The sequence below is a fragment of the Camellia sinensis genome, chromosome 5, assembly GCF_055761805.1.
Source record: "Camellia sinensis isolate YWXY chromosome 5, ASM5576180v1, whole genome shotgun sequence".
NCBI classification, from domain to species: domain Eukaryota; kingdom Viridiplantae; phylum Streptophyta; class Magnoliopsida; order Ericales; family Theaceae; genus Camellia; species Camellia sinensis.
This window is the reverse complement of record NC_138965.1, coordinates 193375805-193389045: the sequence shown is the minus strand read 5'-3', so window position 1 is coordinate 193389045 and position 13241 is coordinate 193375805. Positions and strand designations below refer to the sequence as shown.

Genomic DNA, 13241 nt, shown 5'->3' with positions numbered 1-13241 from the left:
GGGAAATAGATGAACCTTGGTAATGGAGGAGATGAGGGAATGAGGCAGGAGTAGAAGAAGAATAGGGGGGAAGAACGTTGGGGGAAGGAGAATACACTCGAGACCTATATAGACAGACGTAAATAAAGGAACCAGCAAGGGAAAGAATATTTGTAAGGGGAAAAAAAAAAAACACTTTTTTGGTTTTCTTGAGAGGAAAAGAATACTTGTCAAGCTTAAAAAGGATTTGCTCAGCAGCCACTGCCTTTGGCTGTTGAGGAAGGGTGTGTAGCTGATGCAAACCTTACATCTGTCAGCAATAAGAGTTTATAAAGAGAGTGGATCTAGAAAATGGAGATGCAGCAGTTGTATGGACTTACCAGTGATGTGGTGGGGAGTTTGCAAACTGGCAATTTGATGGTGCCTCTATCTCTCTTTAGCACTTTTTTGAGGTGGCAAATGGGGTTTTGGTTGGGAGAGGGTATCCTCATTGAAGAGGAGCAGTTTTTATTTCAGATATTTTATGGTTGCTAGAATCTAGTTATTCGAAATCAAGTTGATATTTAAATCTGTCAGATTAGGTATCTGGACTGTTAACTGGGCTTCCACATAGCATGTGGTGTCCTGTTAACTCCTTATCTGACTAACCACCTATGAAGCACGGGTGCTGGTATGGATATTGGTACGAATACGCCAATACGGAAAGACCGAGAATAAATAGGATTCAAGTTTGATTGGAGTACATCAATAATTTTTTTATTTTTTATAATTTATAGTTTGAGATTCAACTTACAAATCAAAGTTCAATACCAAACTAAAAGGAGAAATTACAAAATCAAAGAGATATCGTAGTTCAACTCTATCAATACCAAAGCAAAGTCCATAAACTATTTTAATGCCATTAAATAGGAGAAATTATAAAGTAAAGTTTCATTTCAAAAGCAAGCTAAGTAAAATTTAGAAATTTGAAAATTCAATTTTCACTCCCATAAACTTCATTATTGAATAATATATTTTTCATCTCCGGCACATCAAATAAATGATTTGTAATTAAAGTAAAAAAACGTACCCGGTATGTATTTCAAGTACTCGATACGCGTGCAGCCCTATCGGTACACGTACCAGTATCCGGTACGAGTACAACAACATTTTCGGAGTACCCGTGTTTCATAGCTAACCACATAGCAAGATAGAAGGGGATAGAAGAACCATTTGTCATAGGATATTTCATATGCTTTGCTTGATGGGTTATAAATTACATCTTTGTCTTATTGTCTTGGATCCAAAGATTTACGAGTCTCAAAACCATCTATGGATTTTGTTGGAAATACCAATCTGTGCTTGGAGAACTCGACCAAACCATAGAATATGGGTCATGGGGCAACATCTAGGGAGACTTACATGTAAGTTCTAATAGATGTACTTATTGTCCAATCGGTCTTATGATAATTAATGGCATTTTTCATTAAATATTATTAAAAAATGTCACTAATTGTTAATTTTCAGTTACAATTTGAAAATTGTCACAAAAATTAAGTCGCAAAGTTTCAACTTTCAGTGACAATTTGAAAAATTCGTCATAGAAAAATGTCAATAATTGTAAGTTTTAGAGACAATTTATAAAAATCGTGATAAAAAAAGTCACTAATTGTCAATTTTTAGCGACATGCAAAAAATCGTCACAAAAAATTATTTGAAGTGACGATTTTGCTAGGACTTATTTTCAATAGGACTTGATGGAAATTGAGTTTAATTATTAGGACATATTGGTAGTTTATCCCAATATCTAAACCCATCCTTACTAAATCCATTTATTGAAAGATGTTGGATGTGTTTGGTTTGTGTTTTGAGATAAATTTTCAAAAAAAAAATTTGGGAGGGAGTTTAGAATTTTTTGTTTGTTTGGTTGTATATTTTGAAAATAATTTTGGAATTTGGGATGATTTGATATTTTGTTGTAGTTTAGTAAATGTGTGTGAGAGAAAAAGTGATTGAGGAGAGAAGAGAGAAAAAGTAATTGATTAATGTGTAGGAGAGTGATTTTGAAAAAAATTTTCAAAAAATTTGAACCAAATAACATTTTAAAAATTTCTCAAAAATTGTATCTTGAGATACAAACCAAACAAGCCTGTTAATTTTTGTTTTTAGTTAAAAGCTAGGTGTTTCTCAAGCATTGAAGAATGTAAACAGAAATATGTTTACGTCGAGCCTTGTTATTTTCTTTATCGTTTGATAGTCAATGGTTTATTCTGGTAACAAGAATCCTGATGAGGTGTACTGTGTATTTTCCAGCCTTGCTTGTAGTTATGAGCTATCTCATTAGTTGTTCCATAGCGATTTTTTTTTTTTTTTTTTTTTTTTTGGGTGTGTGTGCGCGCGCATGTGTGTATGTACCGGGGGGCCACTTGACATAATGTGGAATGCTTAATACTTTGTGTGTGATCTTATTCTTTTGCATCTTTGCTTATACTTAGGGTGTGAGTTCATTTGCTGCACAGTGAGTTCATTTTAACTTCGAAGTATTAATTTTTGTTTACTTAAAGGTTCTTTCTTCTTTGTGTCAGTGGCACTTCACTAGTAGAGCATTGTGTGTAGCTCCAATTGTTTCCTGATTTGAGATGTTGCTTGCGTTAAAGAATGCGTTGATTTATGTAACTACTAGAAATTGGAGTGGTGTTGTGAGATCTAATAGGATTACAAAGCAGTTTGTATTTTTTCTGTTATGTACTGACACTATGATTTACGGTAATCTAATTTAAATGGTGGTTCGATAACATGGAATCTTGAACATTGGTTTGCAGAGTTCTCGCCCAGTGACCAAATTTACCGAGGATTTTGATTTTATGGCAATGAATGAGAAATTCAAGAAGGATGAAGTATGGGGCCATCTTGGCAAAAGTAACAAATCTCACAAAGAAGGGGATGGGAATGGCACTGACGAAGATGATTATCAAGATGAAGACAATGCCGAATTAGTGAAATTTGAGATGAAAGTAAGATAGCCATCGTCTTATTTATTTATTTATTTGACCTCTTTTAAAGCTAGATTCAACCAATGTGAATGAAGATATCTTGTTATCCATTTTCCATGTCTTCTTACATCACATTTTGTTTTGTTTTGTTGTTTTGTAGCCCAATTACAATAAGGATGACTTTTTTGATTACCTCTCTTGCAATGCTCTTGATCATGATTCAAATAATGGAAGGACTAGGTTCTCTGAGCAAATGAAGATAGACACAGAGGTGAAAATTGAAATTACCATTTTGCAGTTTTGGTTTTAGTTTTTACTCTCTCATACACACACATGCTTACCTGTTTCTTGTGTACAGACATTTGGTGATTTTTCAAGGTACCGGGGTGGCCGAGGTGGTCGTGGGCCTGGGCGTGGTGGTCGTTTTCGAGGCTCGTATTATGGAAGGGGGGGCTACGGCTACGGCTACGGCTACGGCTATGTTGGGAGGGGTCGTGGCAGGGGGGGCATGTCAACTCGTGATTCCTAAGATAGTATGTGGTAGTTTCCAAATGTTTGGGTAGAAATTAAAGCTTGATTTAGGACTGTGCTTGTAATGTTTGTGCCTCTTACTCTTCATTGGCCGAAAAATAAAATTAGGATTTGTGGTATTTTTTTACATGTCTTAAAATCTCTTTGCTCTTAATCAACATTAATTTTTGTTTGTTTGTTTGCCTTTTTTCTTCTTTCTGGATATGCAGCTTGTTGTAGAGAAGAATTGATGTAATAATAGTATCCCAACAAGGTAAGGTTGGTTCATGTGATTAGCAGAAATTTGAATTGAAATTTTACTGTTATACAACAAAAAACTGAGAGGTGAACAGGTTGAGATATACCCTGGCGTTGGCTTTGCAATATAGTTGACAAAATAGTTGGAACAAGATTTTGATTGGCTTTGTTTGTTTCATATTTTTATTGTTTGTTTTATTATTATTTTTAAATTTTGTTTTGAACTGTGAAAAAGTGGGAGGGAAATCAGTGGCAACCTAAGCACAACCTAGGAGAGTGCCCCTCACTCCCAAGTCGGAGGATTTTGAATGGCTTAATAGAACAATTTTGATGGTCCTATGCATTTTCGGTACAGTTTAGATGGTTCCAAGCATTGTGTGCCAATCAATTGGCGTTGACTAATATAGATGCTTATTTTGTTATTTCATTTTATCAACGCCTATATGTTCGGTCTATTTAAATAAATTTGACTTTTTCTTACAATATATATATATATATATTCTTACCATTATATCTTTCGGATTTTGTTTTACATGATCAAATTATATCTTATTTGGTCTCTCTTATCTTGGTGCTATTCTAACGATCTGAGCATAGCAGTAGTTTGCTGGCTCACTGTTGTATTTTTTGTTTTCTTTCTCAAACCTGAAAAAAAATGAACATATTTGTTTTTAATTCTATCTTTATTGGTCTTACTTGAGATTTGCAAAGGGAAAGAAAATGGTGTGTTTGGTTCATAAATTTGGAGAGAGATTTGCAAAGAGAAAAAAAAATGTAGGTGAAATGTGAATGAATTATAATTACATTTTATTGATATTTTACACATCTTCTATCTTTTCAAATTTCTCTCTAAATTCATTAACCAAATATAGCCTAAGGGTAACAGTTGATATTTTGTTTTAAAAATTTTGCAGGCACTATTTGTCGCCAGCTAACAGTGTTTAATATCCTTAAAATTATTCCTCCACTTAAGTCTTGACTCTTTGATTCTATTTGGGTAATAGTTACTAATTTGTTTTCAAAAATTTTGTAATTACTATATATGTCTTGAGCTAACAATCATGTCATTGGTTTAAGTTTTTAGAGATTTTGTTAAATTGAAAATTTATTATTATGTTGATTGATTAATTAGTACTAGGCATGTCCTTAGTTGTTGGAATAGCATGAAGTTGAATACTTTTAATTGGCTTTAGTTAGACCCTCATAGACAGACACAAAGTCAAAACTCTTTGGACATGTTTGATTGGAAGGATTAAATCATGGGATTAGGATTATTAATCCGTGGGCCCAATCATCATATGTTTGTTTTGACATTTTGGTTTAGGACTATTAATCCAATGAATAATTAATCTAACAAATTTGTAGGATTATTAGTAACGGGGCAGGGGTGGGACAGTTAATACCACACTAATTTGATAGGATTATTAATACCTCACTATTAGTATTGTGAATCAAACATGACCTTTCTGTACTGCTCTCGCAAACCATTTTAAGGATAGTGTGAGAACGGCAAATGCCAATTGTAAAACTACAACAGAGGGTTGTCCTACGTATGCCATGCCGGCAACACATTTGACTACAAAACCTCCGAAGCTTGGCGGCTTCACAAAAATGTGTTGTTGTCTGCTTGATAATTTATTTGATAGAAAAGCTGTATCGTATAGCAGTGAGACTTTATTAGAAATTACACCCGTTGAATGAGCACCTCAGCTCTTTGGTTTTGTTAAATCACTAATTATTTCAAAAGTGTAAGTTGTCAAGAAATAATCCCAACAATGTGTGACAATATATATTAACACTTCTCCTCACGTACGACCCTGTCTCTCCACATCCACCGACCTAACTTTTTGGTTTTATTAAGTCACCAATTATTTAAAAAATTTAAGCTATTAGGAAAGATCCTAACAATATATTAAGTTAATACTACCCTCCATGTGTGACCTCATCTGTCCTCATTCACCAGCTTAAGTCTTTGGTTTTGTTAAATCACCAACTGTTTCAAAAACTTAACCTATTAGGAGAGATTCTAACAATATTATATCAAGTTAACACTCCCCCTCACGTGCAAAGTGTACTTGGAGAGACAAGCAGCTCAACATTCAACAAGTATTGAGTTTTTTCAACCGATCTTTCAATTATCACTAGCAACAAGTGATATTCAAAATTTACTCTGCAAGATGGTCCTCTCTTGGAAGGATTCCTTGTCATAAAAACCTTCTTTATGTAATTTCAGGCAATTAATACTGAGTTTATTTTTGCCATTGGGATGTTAACTTATATCAGCAATCTATTGACCTGGTGGAATGGGGTTAAATTCAGAGGGGAAACAGGTTTGGGAGGCTGCTCCTGCTGCAGTAATTTGGAGTGTTTGGAAAGCTAGGAATGCATTCAAGTTTGAGGGGAAGAGTATTCATTGGGTGAATATATTGGATTCTATCAAAGTCCATATAGCTCTTTGGGTGAAGTACAACAGTAAGGTTTGCCTTTTTCTGTTGATGATATTGTCTTCAGGTTGGATTGTATAAAGGGCTGCTGAGGTGTATTTGGTTTAGCTGTGTTCTAGTGGTGGTGGCCCTTTTTGCTTTTGTCTTTGTTTTTGTTTTTGTGACTGCTGTTCAATTGGTTGTACTACTCATCAACTAGTTGGTTGGATTATGCTGCAAATGATTTGGGTGAGGTTATCATGCCAATCTAGTTGGGTTATTAGCCTTTGCTTTGATGTTTATTGTCATGACCCAGACCTGCCCCTATGGGTTAAGGACATAACCGGCCAGTAATCAAGGGATTACCTACGACCTCAAACCAAACCAGACATAACTCATCAGAGTAAAGGGGTCAAACGGAAGCAAATTTAAGACTTTGTCCATAGAGCTGTGCTTACATGGCACATTATAACAAACCATACATATTCATATTAATAATTCACATTAGTAAATACAGTAACATAAAGTTCTGTACAGACAAGATTATTCAAGTCTAGGTCAGCCAATCAAAACTACTTACAACGTATCCAAAGTCCTCGCCAACATGACAAAATAAAACAAGATAGTAAAAGGGCGAAGACGAGTCTCGTGCGTGAGACGTATGGGCTGACTCCTCAAACCTTGGTTGTTCCACACAAATTTCACTGAGGCTGGGTTTGGAGCTCCCTTGGCTTACCTACAGACACATGAATGAGCGTGAGCGAAAGCCCAGTGAATAATATCAAATAAAGAAATACATTGGAACAATATACATCAGACGACCTTGAGCCCAATCCATATTTCTATCTAATACATACATATATAGGTCAAGTAACTACGGTTCCAAACACATCGGACGGCCTCAGGCCCAATCTATTTATGTCAAACTGGCCTTTGGCCCAACCATTCTTTCTTGTCAAACTGGCCTTTGGCCCATTCAGACTTTCATGTCAAACTGGCCTCTGGCCCATTCATACTTTCATGTCAAACTGGCCTTTGGCCTATTCAGACTTTCATTCTTTCGACATAGCAAATATTTGTCCACAATTCAAATTGACAGACTTATAGGAAGATGAGCAACTGGACAAATAGCATATTTCAGATATCTTTGTTAAGATATTACTCACGGTGATCGGCTGGATGATTTGCCCTAGAGCTTGACCCTACACATTCCATGAACACAAAGGGTCACAAACAATTCAATCTGTTCTTAATTCACATATTCTTCTTTAGGCTTCATTCTTATCCTTTAACTCATTACAATGCTTAATGCATGCCTAAGAGTACTTAGAAGTGAAAGGGAACGGAAAATGAAACACAGAACGCATTTTCAAAATTTCAGAAACAGGGGTCCCCGCTCGAGCGTGGACGTCCCCGCTCGAGTGGACCCATAAGGTCTGCAAAAGTACTGGTTACATCTTTTCTACGCTCGAGCGCGAACTCAGACGCTTGAGCGGAATGTCATCCTACATAGCTCCCCGCTCGAGCGGACATCATGTTTGCAAAAAGTTCTGGGAACTTGCATTTCTCGCTCGAGCAGCGGAATCGTCGCTCGAGCAGACGTCATAAATTCTGGGTTTTCCAGAACTTGTTCTTGAGTTCGAATTTGATATTCAAAGGCTCTAAACACATGATTTTCGCTCAAACTTCACATATACATGTACTAACATGATCCAACACCAAATTCATTACATTATGAGGCTCAATTTCACAAATTAATCACATGCATGTCTCAATTCACACCAAACTTATTTTCAACATAACAATTTCATGCATTCAAAGCTCATACTCTTAGGAATTGTACATGCATGTGAGATATAACTTTCATTACCAACTCAAACGGTGCAAATGGTGATCTCAAGCATGAACTCTAACCAAAATCCTACATGGATCATACCTTTCATGCTCAACTCTACAAATTCATGGCAATTATACACATGCATGCATTCCATGACTTCAAATTCATCAAATACAACACAATTCTTGTTCTTGATCACCCTTCAACTTTGAATTCACAAATTACAATATTAAACTCATGAATTCATAGCCAATTGCTTACCTAAAAGCCCAATCTTCCCAATTTATAGTCAAATCTTGAGTTGGTTTTCAAATTACTCAAGCTTCAAAATCAAAACTTCAATTGTTTCCCTCTCTCCCTCTCTAGCCGGCCCTCTCTCTCCTTTCTTTGAGTTGGTTTCAGCCAAATGAACAAAAAGAGAGGGGTTGGGTGTATAATGCTCCACTTATATGAGTTTCCTTAATTATATTTACAATATTGAATAATTGAGCACTATATCATTAATTTAATCTAATTAATTTGATCCGAATTAATTTTTAATTAAATTTCACCATAGGCTCTAAAAATTACGCTAATCACAATGGCGTAATCAATTTCGCGTTTGGTGGCCGTTAGAGCCTTCAATTTAAATTTCAAAGCAGATAATCAAATAGATTTTCTTACGTTGAACAGATAGAAATTCAAACTACATATTTTCACATAATGACACACAAAATCATATCAAACACATAATCATATTCATACTAAGGACCAATTAGCATCATACGGAACAAGGTTATCACACTTATAGCATTTTTCAAGTTGCCTTTGTTGTTATTATTTTAGTCCTCTTTATTGATTTAAGATGTAAGGTTTCACCTTGATTTTAAATCAATAAAATTTATTCTTTTGCCGATCCAAAAGGAAAGAGAGAGAAAAAAAATTAAAATTGGAACACGGGCATATTGATCTGTGGAGAAAATTGGAGTCCTTTGAGCTAGAACTTTGCACAAAGTTAAAGGACAATATATAGATCTTCATAATATGGAGAATTGAATAAAATTTTATTGCATTTCCTTGCATTTCTAGTACATGATGTATTAATTATTGTTCGCTATCCTTATTGTGTGGAAACCATGTTTTATTGAATACTGATTACTTCATTAAAAGTTAAATATTAAAAGCATATATATGCCTTCTAAAGGAACAAAGACTCAGACTTGATCATATTATTTCTACACAAAAACCAATCACAAAATGAGACATAAACCCTCTTATATTGGTGCGAGACTTATTTCATGTGAAAAGATTTTGTCTAATTTTGTAGTTGGTTCCTGTGTTCAAGACCATTTCTTGAATTAAGTGGATCACAAATTGAAGCCCTACTTGCAAGTAGCAACAAGGACTTTCCTAGGAGGAAGGGAGGGTCTTCTTCCATGGAGGGTAGCCAAATTATCAAGGAAGAGCACATCACCCTTCTCCCACTTGAATTGGATGCTCTCTTCTTCAATGATCTCTTCACATCTCTTCACCACTTTTTCCGGTATCTCCGTTCCGTCCGCCATTGTGGCCGAGCTGATCTCCTTCCCATGCATCCCCACGATGGTGTTGAACCACATCTTTCTCCCCTTTCTTCCCTCAAACACCCTTGTTAGATTTCGCGGCACCAAGATGGTCTTCACCCCTCCGTTTGGTAGCCACTCCATGTCCATTCCCAGAGCCTTCGCCCTGCAAAACAAGATTGTTTCGTTAATAAAATCTGTTTTTTGAAAAAATTTCTATATAAGAAAAATGATGAACAAATGAAAAAAACTACATCATTTTCATGTGATTTTCTCTTTTTTTGAGACCAAATTTAGGGGATAAAAAAAAAATCTTTTTGATATATATTTTTGTCAAATTATTTTTTATTTTTTAAAAAAGATTCAGAAAGCATATTTCACTTGCAAGAGAATTTCTACATAACCATTTTTGAAGTTATTGTCAAACACTTGGGTTTGGTTCAGTTCAGTTCAGGGTTTTGTAGTTTGGGAAAAATTCAACTTCTCTAAAAATAAAAAAAAATAAAAAACTTGGCTAAATTTAAAAAAAGTTCATATATAAATGAAAGTAAGCTAGTTTTTTGGTCAAGTTAAAAAAACATGAACCAAATCAAGTATTAGAATAAAGAACTTGCTGGTATGCAGTTAAGAAGTTGCAGAGAAGTTCATTTTGTACATCCCAAAATGAAGATTATACATAAATAAATAAAAAATAAAAAAATTAAGATTGATCCGATAATAATAACTATATTATTTGATTACATTTATCTTTAAAAAATAAATTACAATTATGATATTAGAAATAGACCTTCTATTTGCTTGAAAACAAACGTGATAAAAATTATATATAGCTATAGTTATTGTATCAATTGATTTTTTCTCCGTAAATAATCTAGACACTAATAAGAGATTTATAAAATGAATATATCAGATTATCAAGGTAGGGCTCGTAATGGATCTGACATGACTGGGAATCTAATCTAATTTCTTGACAGGGGAAAAGCCTAATACTTATAAATTTAAGCAATGTTAGAAACAAATCATGAAAGATTCCATAATGTAAACTCAATGATGCTTTCTTAGTTTGTAAGGCATTAGGGTCTAATATACATATACCGGAGAGAATTACCCACTCATAAGTGTACATACACACATACCTTCTTTCGGCTTCAGCGCGGTCTGAGGTACCGAAAGCATCCTCCCAACCTCGGCCTCTCATTGACGATGTATTGTCGTTGCTGAGCGCCGTGAACGTGTATTTGAGGCCTTTCTTCTCCAGTTCCTCCACCACCTCTGGGAACTCCTCCACCATCCTCTCCGTTACCCTGAAGCTAGGCACGAACGGTGTCTCCCCACCTTCCGGTGGCGGTATTTCACAGAAAAGTATTACTTTCTTCGGAAATTCCTTGATCTGATTAATTGGCCATCTCATCACAAATCACACCAAAAAAGAAAAAGAAAAAGAAAAAGAAAAAAAGGTGATTAATTAAAGCCAATTCATGCTTTATGACGTTTAGAGTAGGTAATAACTACAACCACTTGGTTTCCTATTGGTACAGCATTCACCATCATTCTATTGATATATGTTTTTCCACAAGGATTAATCATGGGTTTAATATATGCCAGTTTGTTAACCAAACATGTCAAATCAAAGTGGTTGATGCTGAGGTCAAGAAAAGTTGTCAAATACCTCACAATTAAATTTGTGCTTGACTTGTTAAAAATATATATATATATATATATTATACTTGTTAAAAATGGTTTGGCAGTCACTAAGAAGAGTTTGAAAGAGAGGGAAAAAGAAAAGAAAAGAAAAGAAAAGAAAAGTCTATTCGTTCAAAAAATTTTCCAAATTGTTATCCAAAATTTCACATCTAATGTAAAGATTTGATCTTCTTTTTATGGGGCCAAGCCAACCTATGAATCATTATTAGCTTTAGATTTCATATTCTTGGTCATTTGGTTTAGTATCGCTTGAACTGTTGGAGCCCATTTCAAGTCTCGGCATGAGAGTTGAATTGCTTGGTCCCATACTCCCTCATTTGTATGCATGTTGAACAGTTTATAGGATCTTAGCCATGCTATAATAACCTATGACTACAAACCAGAAAGAAGGTGAACATGGACCAACACATCAGACCTTCAACTTTCATCTTGATCAAATGAAGGAATAGTAGTACTACATATTTAAAATTTTTATTCAGAATTTTATTTGAAAATATCAACGTGCAGTTCAGATTTATTTATATATGAATTTTACAATACACCAATTAAATCTCAACCATACTTCTCCTTTCACAGTGATTTTCTTGATAACTTTCCATGATAAGCAGAGTTTTCCATGAAGGAAATAAAGTTGAAATTTTCCCCACCAAATAAAGTTGAATTTTGGTTGAAGAGAGAATTCTTGTTAGCACAAGAGCCATGTCTGATTTTGTTCATATACTAAACAAAACACAATTTGTAATTGATCTAAAGCAGTGGAGTGCACAACTTTTAATAGAATCAATATACACTTTCCTGGATGAATCACAATCTGTGCTTAGTTCACAAAAAAACAAAACCATTCTACACAAAAACCATAGTGTTATCAAACACTTTCTGAATAGAACCATGTATTAATATGAATATGAATATGAATATGAAACCTGAGAAGTTAGAACTTACCAAAACCATTTCATGGTGGTAGTATATAAACTCAGACAGTGGACCCTCATTGGCAGTCCAAACTCTCTTGTAAATATGAGTCCGGGGCGCAGGCCCCACGTACCGGATGTCGTCCCACCCGAAGGTTTCGACGATATCATTGAAGTCCTCGGCCTTCTCTACGTCAAAGCCTCGAAGCAGGACGGCACTATTCTTGACGATCATCTCCTCGAACCACTCCTTGTTATTCTTCACAGCCGAGACCAGCGATTCCAAGCCACTCTTGTTGGGTTGTGGTGGTAGTAGCACTAGTGGCATGGTCTCACCATCCACCAATTTCTCACCTTCACACTTTCCTACCTTGAAATCCTTGCAAGAGAATTCCATCTCTCTCTCTCTCTTGTTTGGTTGGTGGTTGTTGGGACTTTGGCTTGGATTGGAGGGTATTTATAGGGTCGGGGGGGGGGGGGGGATCGGGGGTGTGTTCTGGGGATTGTCAAATTAGAGTAAATTTTTTAAAATTATGACTTATTTATATTTTATTCAATAAATTTCAAAATTTAACAATAAATCACATTAAATTATGAAAAAGGATTCTTTTCGGTCCAAATTTTGAATTGGAAGACGATGTTTAGGCTCGTGAGGCTCACTATGAGTCTCATTTTGATGATCTGAATCATTTATTTTATTGGACATTTCGTGTATTTCATCCATGAAAAAAATTAGATCGATTCGATAATTATAACTTGTTCAATTTTTCACTAAAAAAACACACAATAATTATGTTTTTTAAAATAAATCATACATTTTTTTAGTAACAAACTCAATAAATTGAACAAGTTTCAGTTATCGGATAGATTTAATTTTTTTTTTGTGGGAGAAATACACGAAGTGCCTGACAAAATAAACGATTTAGATCATCGAAATGGAACCCGTGATAAACCTCATGGGCCCAAACAATGCCCTCCAGTCCAAAATCTGAATTGGAGGGAATCCTTCTCCTTAAATTATTTTCTGATTACAATTAATCTCTTGTGTTAGGATTATCGGAAGGATTTATATAAAATCAGATTATATATAAAGCACATGATACACT

At 34.9% G+C, this 13241-nt stretch overlaps 2 protein-coding genes across 2 annotated transcripts in view; one reads left to right on the top strand and one right to left on the bottom strand.

Moving 5' to 3' along the window:
- LOC114302709 (protein decapping 5) overlaps window positions 1–3764 on the top strand; it is a 29295-nt gene extending 25531 nt beyond the window's left edge. The window contains exons 6-8 of the mRNA XM_028247778.2: window positions 2781–2972; window positions 3112–3222; window positions 3310–3764. Of these exons, the coding sequence (XP_028103579.2) occupies window positions 2781–2972; window positions 3112–3222; window positions 3310–3480 (474 nt within the window). The 3' untranslated portion in view covers window positions 3481–3764. The remainder of the gene's footprint in view (window positions 1–2780; window positions 2973–3111; window positions 3223–3309) is intronic.
- A 5239-nt stretch (window positions 3765–9003) lies between these two features.
- Window positions 9004–12561, bottom strand: LOC114302708 (clavaminate synthase-like protein At3g21360). The gene is made up of 3 exons (XM_028247777.2): window positions 12167–12561; window positions 10657–10910; window positions 9004–9686 (listed from the first exon to the last, which is right to left on the bottom strand). Exons 1-3 carry the CDS (start codon window positions 12530–12532, stop codon window positions 9341–9343), a joined length of 966 nt encoding a protein of 321 aa, XP_028103578.2. The 5' UTR covers window positions 12533–12561; the 3' UTR covers window positions 9004–9340.
- Window positions 12562–13241: the final 680 nt, after the last annotated feature.

Coding starts and splice junctions, on each gene's coding strand:
- LOC114302708 (XM_028247777.2), bottom strand. CDS start 12,532: ATGGAATTCTCTTGCAAGGATTTCAAGGTAGGAAAGTGTGAAGGTGAG. Junction 10,911..12,166: donor ACCACCATGAAATGGTTTTG/GTAAGTTCTAAC, acceptor CCAATTAATCAG/ATCAAGGAATTTCCGAAGAA. Junction 9,687..10,656: donor CGCGCTGAAGCCGAAAGAAG/GTATGTGTGTAT, acceptor CTTGTTTTGCAG/GGCGAAGGCTCTGGGAATGG.